General features: G+C 57.8%; 2 protein-coding genes across 2 annotated transcripts; one reads left to right on the forward strand and one right to left on the reverse strand.

Moving 5' to 3' along the window:
• Positions 1-2,799: 2,799 nt before the first annotated feature.
• LOC121060317 (potassium voltage-gated channel subfamily V member 2-like) lies at positions 2,800-6,817 on the forward strand. The gene is made up of 2 exons (XM_040538016.1): positions 2,800-4,050; positions 6,098-6,817. Exons 1-2 carry the CDS (start codon positions 2,800-2,802, stop codon positions 6,368-6,370), a joined length of 1,524 nt encoding a protein of 507 aa, XP_040393950.1. The 3' UTR covers positions 6,371-6,817.
• Positions 6,818-7,031: 214 nt separating this feature from the next.
• LOC121060230 (bone morphogenetic protein 2-like) lies at positions 7,032-10,823 on the reverse strand. Its single transcript, XM_040537842.1, has 5 exons — positions 9,752-10,823; positions 9,504-9,640; positions 9,205-9,327; positions 8,561-8,759; positions 7,032-8,277 (listed from the first exon to the last, which is right to left on the reverse strand). Exons 1-5 carry the CDS (start codon positions 10,065-10,067, stop codon positions 7,871-7,873), a joined length of 1,182 nt encoding a protein of 393 aa, XP_040393776.1. The 5' UTR covers positions 10,068-10,823; the 3' UTR covers positions 7,032-7,870.
• Positions 10,824-10,901: the final 78 nt, after the last annotated feature.

Raw genomic sequence — 10,901 nt, forward strand, 5'->3', positions numbered from 1 at the left:
CTGGCACTTGCACTGGGGTGCTACTGCAGAGCAGGTGACAAATAAGAGGCTTGGACAAGAACAAGATGGAAAAGCAAGGCTGCACGAGCTCGTTCCTTTTCCATTAGAGCAAATGCAAGGCGGGGTGCCCAGCAGAGCGGGAAGGTGCTCTAGAAATCCCAGCAGGACAGGGCTAAGCGAGGGCTGTTACTGCGATAGCCGACTGGCTTGTGGTGTCAGGGCCGTATGGCAGAGGTCAGCTGTCACCAGCCCGTCCCTGATCATCCTCTTAGCTTGAGCCCTTGAGCTGAGGCTTGCTGTCCTGTTACGCTGGGCAGAGCCACTTGCTGGGTGCAGTGGGGAGCAAGGCTGGTGTGTGAACTTCAGAGGGGCAGCCTCTTCCCACCGCAGGGTCTCGCAGGCTCTGTGTACTGATCTTTGAGTGTTTCAAGCTTGGAAAAAGGCCTGTGTTTGTGGGCCTTGTACAAAAACTTGGAGCATGTCGGAGACAGTAACTTCCCTTCCTCTGTCCCATGCCAGAAGCATTTTTATTGTCCTAATCTCCAGGCTCAAAGACTTCAGTTGTGGAGTCTGAGCTGCCTTTCAGCCTGATAGCAGCTTTGTGCTTCGGGTCTCTGCATTTTGAAGTCACAGAATGGTTCGAGTTGGAAGGGACCTCAAAGCCCACCCTGTCCCACCCCTGTCGTGGGCACAACCCCCCACCACCAGCCCAGGCTGCCCCTAGCCCCTTTTCTCCTGGTTTCCATCTGTCACGTTCTGCATGGAGCTCCACTGCTTTACCAGGCTGTCCTGCGCAAAGGGGATGTGGACTTCCTCCTCCTCCTCCAGTGTCTGGCAGCAGCCGCGGTGATCCCCACAGCTGGGGGGCACTGCCAGGGATGGGGCACCCACAGCTCCTCAGGGCAGCCTGCGCCAGGGCTTCACCAGCCTCGGGGAAGGATTTCTTCCCAACAGCTCATCTAAACCTACCTTCTTTTAATTTAAATCCGTCGCCCCTTGTCCTGTCACTACACCCCCTGACAAAGAGCTTTCCTGCAGCCCCTTTAGGTACTGGCAGGCTGCTGTAGGTTCTCCCCGAAGCCTTCTCTTCTCCAGGCTGAACACCCCCAGCTCTCCCAGCCTGTCCTCATAGCAGAGCTGCTCCAGCCCCTGAGCAGCCCTGTGGCCTCCTCTGGACCCACTCCAACAGGTCCAGGTCTTGTGCTGGGGGCCTCAGAGCTGAACGCAGGGCTCCCGGTGGGGTCTCACGAGAGCAGAGCAGAGGGGGACAATCCCCTCCCTCACCCTGCTGGCCACGCTGCTTTAGATGCAGCCCAGGATGCAGCTGGCTTTCTGGGCTGCAAGCACGCACTGCTGGCTCATGTTGCGTTTTTCATCCACCAGTCCCCTCAAGTCCTTCTCCACGGGGCTGCTCGCCATCCGTTTGTTAGCCGTGATGTTTGGGATGATGTTTTTTGCTGATGTTTGGGATTGTCCTGACTCAGGTGCAGCACCTTGCGCTCGGCCCCCTTGAGGTTCCTGGAGTTCAGGAAGCATTTGGACAACGCTCTCAGCAATAGGGTTTGATTTTTGGGTGGTCCTGTGTGAAGGCAGGAGTTGGATTAGATGATCCTTGTGAGTCCCTTCCAACCCAGGATATTCTATGTGGGCGCACTTCTCCAGCCCCTCCAGGTCCCTCGACGGCATCCCTTCCTCCTGGGTCGGCTGCACCGCTCGGCTGGGTGTCACCCGCAGACACGCTGGTCTGTCACTGACAGAGATATTAAACAGCACCGGTCCCCGTGCAGACCCCCGAGGGACACTGCTCATCACTGGTCAATACCTGGACATCGAGCTGTCGACCGCAACTCCTGGGTACGGCGTGTTTCGTAGGCTGACGTAGGGTTGTGTGCCAGGCTAAGACATAAGGATGGACCTACTGCTGTTAACGTTGCCTCCCGTTTACCCTAAAATCCAAAGGATTAATTCCTTCTCTTCAGTTCCTAAAGGTTAGGGGGACCTTTCACTGCATACTTTATTTTCCAGTGTCTCATTCCATGTTCATCCTCCTGCTGATGGAATAACGGGGCTGAAGGCAGGTGTGATGAGCAAGTGGCACAGGGCAGCAGTGCAGGAGTAGCTTTCCACACTGGGGGCCACGTGGGCACTGCCTGGAGGGTGGATGGTGCCTTCACCTCTAGAAATCTGCACGGGGGGGGCTGAGGGATGAGCTGGGAGGTAGCGACCGTTTCGCTTCTATGACAGCTGACGGGGCAGGGGCAGCTGCATTAATGCTCGTGCTTAATGAAGGACTGATGCCAAGAGCAGCATCTGCTGTGGGGATGCAAAGCTGATACAAATCTCATGCGTCTGCACCATTGCGCCCCTGGCAAGGGAGGCGTTCGGTGTCAAATCGAGGCAAGCCCATGCTCTCACTTCAGCTTGCTATAGTGGATGCACTGCTTGGAAATGGGGCAACGTGCCAAACACAAACGACTAACGAGGAGAATAAGGAAAAAGAAAAGTGCAGAGCTGGAAATAGTTCCTTATGCAAAGGGTTAATGCTTCAATCTCATTATTGTCTTAAGGAGCGGACACTTAGCTGCCTCCAGCTCCTACGGTGCAGACCGCAATCTGATAAGCAATCGGCTTTGGGAACCTGGCAGGTGCCACGTGGCGCCGTGACCCGGCCAGTGCCCCTCAGGCAGCAACTCCCCGCTGCTCCTCTGAGCTCAAAGCCTGGTGGGAGCGGTCCCATGAAGCCGAAGCTGCTGTCCCACAGCCCGTAACGGGAATCGCTGCTTCAGAGGGGCAGGCACGATGAGGCAGCTGGAGAGGAGGCGTGTGAGTCTCTCTGCTGGGCTGAAGATTGGGGATCACCGCGGCTGCTGCCGGACACTGGAGGAGGAGGAAGTCCACATCCCTTTTGCACAGGACAGCCTGGTAAAGCAGTGGAGCTCCATGCAGAACGTGACAGACAGAAACCAGGAGAAAAGCGAGATGCCCGTTCAAAGGAACAAGTACTTCCTCAACATTAACGTGGGCGGCACGTTGTTCCACATAGCGTGCAAAGTGGCAGCCCGATATCCCGTCACCAGGCTTGGGAAGCTGGCCATTTACACAGACCCTGCGAAGAAGCTGCGGCTCTGTGATGACTACTCAGTGCAGAAGAACGAGTACTTCTTTGACAGAGATCCTTCAATTTTCCACTATATCTTCCACTTCTACCGCAGCGGGGTCCTGTGGATAATGGACGAGATGTGCCCCAGTAACTTCGTGGAGGAAATCGAGTACTGGGGAATCCATCTGAAATACTCCCAGCGCTGCTGCCGGATCCTGTTTGAGGAAAAGCAAGATGAACTCAGTGAGAACCTGAAAATACAGAAGGAGCTGGAGGCAGAACTGGAGCCTCTGGAATCAGCAGAGCAGTTTGAGGGCAAATGCTTGGGGCAGTTTCGGAAGATGATCTGGAACCTCATTGAGAACCCTTACTCTTCTGTCCCAGCCAAGATCATTGCTGTCATGTCAAGCTTCTTTGTGCTCATCTCCATTGTGGGCATGACACTGAGCACGGTGGAGGAGATGAAACACAAGACAGGGAAGAAGTGGATGGAGCTGCTGGAGATGATCTGTGCCATCTTCTTCACTTCCGAGTACCTCATGCGGCTCATATCCTCCTCCAGCTTCAAGAAGTTTTTGCGGGCGGCGCTCAATGCTGTAGACCTGGTGGCCATTCTGCCATTCTACATCCAGATCCTCTTTGAAAATCTGGACGAAGGAGACACCCTTTACCATGAGGAGCTGCACCAGATGGAGAATGTGAGCAAGTTGGGCAAGGTCCTCAAGCTCATCAAGCTCATGAGGATCTTCCGCATCCTCAAGCTGGCACGCCACTCCACCGGCCTCCGGGCTTTCGGCTTCACCATGCGCCAGTGCTACCAGCAGGTTTGCTGCCTCCTCCTCTTCATCGCCATGGGGGTCTTCACCTTCTCCGCTCTCATGCACTCGGTGGAACACGATGTCCCAGGCACCAACTTCACCAGTATCCCCTACGCGTGGTGGTGGGCAGCGGTAAGGTGTGAGCGCCTCTCCTCCGGAGAGGTGTGCGGTGTAGCTCTGTGGGAAGGGGCTGCCTGGGTGCTCCAGGGATTCGGCACCACTGCTGGCCAGGATGCAGGAAAGGGCCCCGGTTTCCCGACTGCTTTGTAGTGATGGGCAAGACAGAGCCCTGCATGCTTTGAGGAAAAAAATCAGAGATTTGGACTCATCTCAGAGGCTCAGAAGTCAGCACTAGAGCGGGTTGTTGGGACAGAGCCTGCACTAACGTAGCCTGCATTAGTGACAAGGGGGACATGGCTCGGTCTGGGCTTTCCCTGCAGTGGCAGCTGGGACCCAAGCAGCTGGGTGGCTGCGGTTCGTGCTCTGTGGGCACAGGGAGAACCACTCATCCCCGCAGCTCGTGCAGCAAAGCAGCTCACAGGACACAAGGGGACGCGCGGGGTCAGAGCTGGCAGCGCTGAGGAGGGGGACCCAGGGCTGCACGTGAGAACCCGGGGAACATGGGGAACATGGTGGCACATCCTCAGCCTGTGTCCAGAGAGGGGACACAGACCGGAGCGTGCTGCCGCTGGGGACAGGAGCCTTTGTTCGCTGCCTGCAGAGCCAGCAGCTCTGCTGAGCCGAGCACTAAAATAAACTGGGATTAATTCAGGGGTGAGGAGCAGCTAAAGCGCTGGAGAGCCAGGGGTTGTGAGGAGATTTTGCTATACAGAGGAAATGATCCCTCCGATCACTTCTGCTATTATAATTCCCCTTGGCCACCATAGGCTGCCTCCTTCAAATTCTTTCCTCCTGGAGGAAGTGCCTCTTAACAAAATCAGCCCATCTGGGATTTTTAATGCTGGGAGGCTCCTGAATGGCTGCTCCCAACCCTGGTCTGCATCTCTCCATGCAAAGTCCAAACCCTTCTGCCTCAGCTCTCGATGTGGCCCATGGCTCTGCTCCCCTCACCCAAATGCGGCTCCTTGGGGGTGTGTCTCTGGGCAGTGGCTGCATTTCCCTTGAAAGGAGCATCCGGGAAGCTTCGTCCCTGTGGGACTGGGCAGGTTACAGCCAGGAAGGGCCGGGGCCGCTGCTCCCTGGGGGCAGGAAGCTCCGACAGACAGTCTGGCTGCTGAGAAAGTTCAGCTCAGTGATGTCCTGCTGCTTTTGAAGAGATGCACAGCAAGGGGAGGAGGGAGCAGGGAAGCTTGCCTCCGGCCTCTGCAGCTGGGGCCTCATCCAGCACCTTCCTCAGGATCGTGGGGCCCACCTGGCTTTCAGGCTGTAGCCTGTGGGGCTGGGCTCAGAACCTCAGCAAGTGTCACTGACAGCGGGGTGAGGGTCCCAGGGTGCAGCCCCCGACCCTGCTGCTTGCCTGGCCAGGGCACCCTGCTCTGCTGCCTCGCATGAAGCATCCCCATGCCCGTGTGGCTCCCTCCCGTCTGGACCAGGGCTGCATTTGCCCCAGTGCAGGAGAAGGCAACAGGTTTCTGAACCAGACACCAGTTTATGGACACTCGGGGCTGTTTCCCTGCCCTGGTCTGCACCTGTCCCCAAGGAGCTTGGGGGAAGGGAATCCCCCAGATCCTTGCTGCACTTAGTTGTCAGCACAGAGCAGGGCCAGTAGGGTGTCATCCCTTCCCTCGTCCCCGCAGCCTAAGCTCTGCTTCATAGGCTCCTTTTCCCAAGCGAACCCAAGCTCAAATACCAGCTCCTGCCCCAGCCCATGGCAGCCTGCACCAAAGCATCCCCAGCCGCAGGGAGAGGGCCCTGTGTGGGTCAGGGAGAAGTGAAGGAGCAGGGCAGGGGAAGAGCCCAGCTGGCTTTGCCATGAGGGTGCATCAGTCCGGGGGTGCATCAGTCCGTGCCGGAGCTGGTGCACGGGTGGGCTCATGGCCCCAGGCCATGGCCATGCAGGCTGCTGGAGCAGGGACAGCTGAGCTGGCTGCAAACGTGGTGCAGAGCAGTTCCTGGGTGATTCCCAGATCCTGCACAGGGGAAGAGCAAGGTGGGTCCCCGCGTTGCCAGGTAGAGCCTGCACGGCACGTAGTAGTGGTCCTTTCTATTCCTCTCCCAGGTCAGCCTCTCCACTGTGGGCTATGGAGACACCGTGCCTGACACGGTGCTTGGCAGGATGGTGGCGTTTGGCTGCATCTCCTTTGGCATCATCCTCAACGGCATGCCCATCTCCATCCTCTACAACAAGTTTTCTGACTACTATGCCAAGCTGAAGGCCCACGAGAACGAGACCAGCCTCTCCCTCAAGCTCTCCAGGAGGCTCCGCTTCAAGGAGCGAGTTCTGCGGAAGCTGTCAGAGTGCTGCGGAGCTGACCCCCGCTGCCACCACTGACCACCAGCCCCGCACTTCCCAGTGTCCTTCCCACCGAGCCCGCTTCCCTTTCCAGCGCCCAGCGATGCCACAGGGGCACAGAGAGGGCTCAGGGTGCTGCTGGGCTGGGAGCTGCGGGCGCTGGCCACACTGGGGTGCGGAGCTGGCAGCCAGAGCATCCCCGGGAACAGACCTTTAATAAACCAGGCCAGAATGGTTCGTTGGCCAGCCACTTTGCGTTAAGTGAGTGAACTGTTTGTGCTTAGGGGTGAGCAGTGAGCTGAATTACCCCCCACTTTTCAGCACACCAGTATGTCTGAGGAGGTGCTTTGCTGTTCCCTTGAAGTACGGCACAGATTTATGACCATACAGAAACTGTCTTGTGCTGCTCGGAGTGCACGGCCGGGGCAGCAGGACTTAGCCTTGTCCCGCTGGGGCAATTGGCTGGGCAGGGGGCAAGGAGTGGACATCTCCCTGGGGGCTCATGACCCCCTCTCCTGCCCACGGGTGGGAGGAGGTGAGCCTGGCTGCAAGTTGGTTTCGGGTGTGTGACCACGTCCTCATGAGGGAGGACACCCCCCCCCCCCCCCCTTTCCCAAGAGGGATGGGGAGAGGGGCCCCAGGCGGGTGCTGGGAGCAGGTGGTGGCAGGGAAAGGCCACCAGCTGTGGGTGCTGCTTTTGGGCAAGCAGTGGGGACGAAACTGGTGCCTACCTGCTGGGGTGGGACTTGGTCACTGGCAAGCTGAGCTTGGAGGTGCTGGGGGTGGGGTGCTGGTGTCTGGGGCCCTGGTTAAGCTACTGCTGCAGTGAAACTGTTGGGAGGAGGCAAGATGGGCACGCCTGCAGCTGCCCTGAGCCCCAGCACCCACCCCTGCTCTGCAGGGATCCCCCCACCACGGCATCTGGCTGACAGATCCTGAAGGCATTGGGCTGGGAAACACGTCCAAGGAACAGAAATCAGCAACCAAAACTGCCCCAGAGGCTGAACTGCAGCTGAATCGTCACTTCTCTGCTCCTGCTGCCCCACAGGGTGTTTGCTGTCCCTCGGCCAGCATTGTCACAAGCAGTGATCACAGAAGAAACCCCGCTGAGAACAGCACGTTTAATAGCTCCTCTGAATTCATTTTACAAAATGCAGCAATGTACAGACATTTACAGGACACTGTACAGGCAGTTTCTGTCATATATTAGTGCTCTTGCTATTTACATATAGTACAGCCTGCAGGAAGCCTTTGTAGGCAAGGAAACCTGCACACCCTGCGTGGGGCACCCAGAAACAGAGCCGTTCCCCCAGGGCTGCCAGCTCTGTAGGCTCATTTGGGTCTGTTCAGTTCAGCCCTGAGCCTTCCTGGGCAGAGCCGGGCACCTCCTTGCTCTGCTCTGCCCAGTCTCTTTGGTACCGCTGTGGGTTTTTGTGGGACAGACCCTCGCAGAGAGATTCCTCTGCGTGAGGAAATCTCCACATTGCCTCCCAGTGCTCCCAGAGGGAGCAGCAGCAGCCTCCACTTTCTCCTCCTGCCTCAGTGGCAGCCACAGCTCCCAGCCACCATGTCGTCGTACTGCTTGAGGACCACGTTCTCATCGTCGTCAAAGTAGAGGAGGTTGATGGAATGGAGTTTGTCCGGCACGCAGCAGGGGCTGCTGACACCCTCACTCAGCTTGAGGGCGTTGATGATGGACTGCACGGTGGCGTGGTTGGTTGGCCGCATGTTCTCGCCCAGCGGGAAGGGGCAGGAGCCTTTGCAGTGGTAGGCGTTGTAGCCCCGCGGCGAGATGATCCACCCAGACCAGCCGATCTCCTCGAAGTCCACAGACAAGGGGTGCCTCTGGCAGGGCTGGAGCCGGTCCAGTGAGCGTGTGCTGCGTGGCCCGTTCAGCTTGGGCACTGTCATCTTGGCAGGAAGAACAGGATCCTGAGGCTGTAAATCTACCCAAAATGAGAAAACGATTCCATTAGCATGATCGCATGAGCCTGAGATGAAGGAGGAAGCAGAGCAGCAGCCCTGGCCACCCCTCCGTGCCCGCTGTCTGCAGCTGCCCTTTAGTCGGACTGCCACCACGATGGAGCTGATTAGTGCGAGCAAAACCCAAATTTACATCTGTATGCCTGCACCCGTGTTCAGGTTAACCCGATGAGAACAGGGGCAGTCCGAGCACCCTGCAGGCGAGGTATCATGGCACCGAGCTGTGCTGGGGTGTGCAGGACCTACCTGGGAAGTCCGCCGTGGGCAGGGATGCTCCCCGGCGCCCGTCATCGGTGAACAGGACCAGCATGGGCTTCTTGCTCTCGTGGTGGTCCCTGCTGGACGCAAACTGTATAGCAGGGGAGTCGAGTGGGCTCCCGCCCAGGCCATGGACTGTCACCAGCAAACCCCGATTGCTACTCTCATCTTCGGTCCAGTCGCGAACCTGGAGAAGCAAAACCAGTGTCACTGCTGTGGGAAGGGGCAGGTGTTGCTCCAGCATCCCCACGGCAGGTGACAGGTGCCCCCTGCCACACCAGGACACCCAGTGCCCCACCAGCAGTGCAGCTGCAGCCATGGGAAGGGGCTGTGCTGCTCCCGGGCTGTGGCACAGGGAACGCAGCAGGGGCCAGCAGTGGAACACCAGCCTCAAACCACAACTGCAGAGCTGCAGTACGATACCAGGACAGGGCATCCATCCACCCAGAGCTCATCCCTCCCCACAGGCTACATGCCTCGGCGTTGCTGGAAAGAAGGTGGACAGCAACTTGCATTGCAAGCCCAGATAGGACTGAAATGGGTTTAAGAAGCTGCAGCATTCAAAACACTTGGGTTTTTTTTTTGTTTTTTTTTTTCCTTTGTGCCACCCAACTCAGCGTAAAAGTACTCACAGCCTGTGTGATGGCAAAGACCTCCCAGCCAGAGCCCTGCAGTGAGAGGAGCCTGGACGCCAGCAGCTTCTGCCCCTGGGGGGAGTCCGGTTCAGTCTTACCCAGAATTTGGTAGATGCTGACCTGGGGAAGGAGGCAAAGGGCAATCAGCACCCGTGGGTCTGAAGGGGAAACACCCTTGGCATGGGTACTGGGGAAAAAGGAGGGAGATGGAGAGAAAGCACCTGTGGCATCCCTGAGCACAGGCTGTGAGTGTCCCCATATCCCTCTCCCCATCCTGTCCCCGTCCCCCTCCTCACCTGGCAGAAGTGGTGCCGTTTGGGCCCGTCGGTGGCTTTTGGCCAGAGGCGGAAGAGATGCAGCTCCGCGGTCAAGATCTTTTCATTCTTGGCCACGCTTGAAAGGATGAAAAGGAACCGCATCTTCTCGCCATGAGCTACAGGGAGGAACAGGTTGGGAAGCGGAGCCAGGTGGGAGGGTGGGGGAATAGCACTCAGCCCCCTCCCGCAGCCCCCTCTCCCCAGCACCCAGGGGCCTCCCCCCTTACTTTTATCCAAGAAGCTGCGGACCGTGTTGCCCTCCAGGATGTCGGGGTTCTTGGTAACACCGTCAGCGTTGGCCACGGTGTTGAACAGATCCACCATGTACTGGGGCGGCTGCTTGAAGTGAGCTGGGGGGGGCGGAGGGTCTTCGATGCCAAAGACTTCCAGCAGCCTCTTGAGCGCCTCAGCTCGCCGGCTTGCTGTGCTGGCCGGGCTCGGGCACGCCGGCCGTGCCAGCACCAGCAGCAGCAGGACGGTCCCCAGCATGGCTCTGCTGTCCCAGCCCCAGCTCGACTCCCCCCTGCCTCCCCTGCACCGCATTTATAACTCGCTGGAAAGATGGATTGGAGTCAAATATGCACATGAGCAATCAGGAAGGCAAAGAGAGCTAATTGCCATGCTAACAAGGTGCAAAGCTGGGCTCCTGGGCACCCTACACCAATTAGCTCCAGTACACAAGCAGGAGGGGAGCGCTGCACCACAGCGCCAGGGAGACACACGTCCCGGCTGCACAGCCCCTCAGCAGGGCTGGCCAAGCTGCGTTTGCTCTCCGTAGGAGACTAACTGGTTTTTAATGATGGCACTAATGGGACAAACAGGAGAACCTTTGTGTGGGGAAGCAAAGAGGGAGAGTAACAGCCAGGGCTGTTGCATGTGTCCCCTCCTGTCCCCAAGCTGCTCCTGCTGCCCTGCATGGCAGGAGGGCTCGGTGTCATGCAGGTGTCCCTATCCCTCATCCCTGCTAAACGTGCGGGGTGGGGTCCCCCAGTTTGCAGGACGCTGTGCAGCCCAGCCTGCTCGTGCCCCCGCTGCTGCCCGCTGGCTCTACGAGCAGGGAGGATGCTGCAAAGCGGCTGCCAGCAGGGAACCGCCTGGCCTGGGGGCAGCGGCTTCCTGCAGCAGCGTGGGGCCTGTGCTCAGCAGTAACTCAACCACAGGATCCAAACTGAAACTAAGCTTTGTGTGTGTATATATATATATATACAGATATATATATATATACACACATATAGTGTGTGTGTGTGTCTATCTCCAATTGCCTTCCCGAGGATTAAAAGGCATTTGCTGATAATTCTTGAGTGCCGGATATTATTGAAACACCATGAGAACCCTACAGGTTCAGGATGATGGGATAAAAGCCAATTCCTTGCTTGT

The sequence above is a fragment of the Cygnus olor genome, chromosome 26 (assembly GCF_009769625.2).
Source record: "Cygnus olor isolate bCygOlo1 chromosome 26, bCygOlo1.pri.v2, whole genome shotgun sequence".
Lineage (NCBI taxonomy): Eukaryota > Metazoa > Chordata > Aves > Anseriformes > Anatidae > Cygnus > Cygnus olor.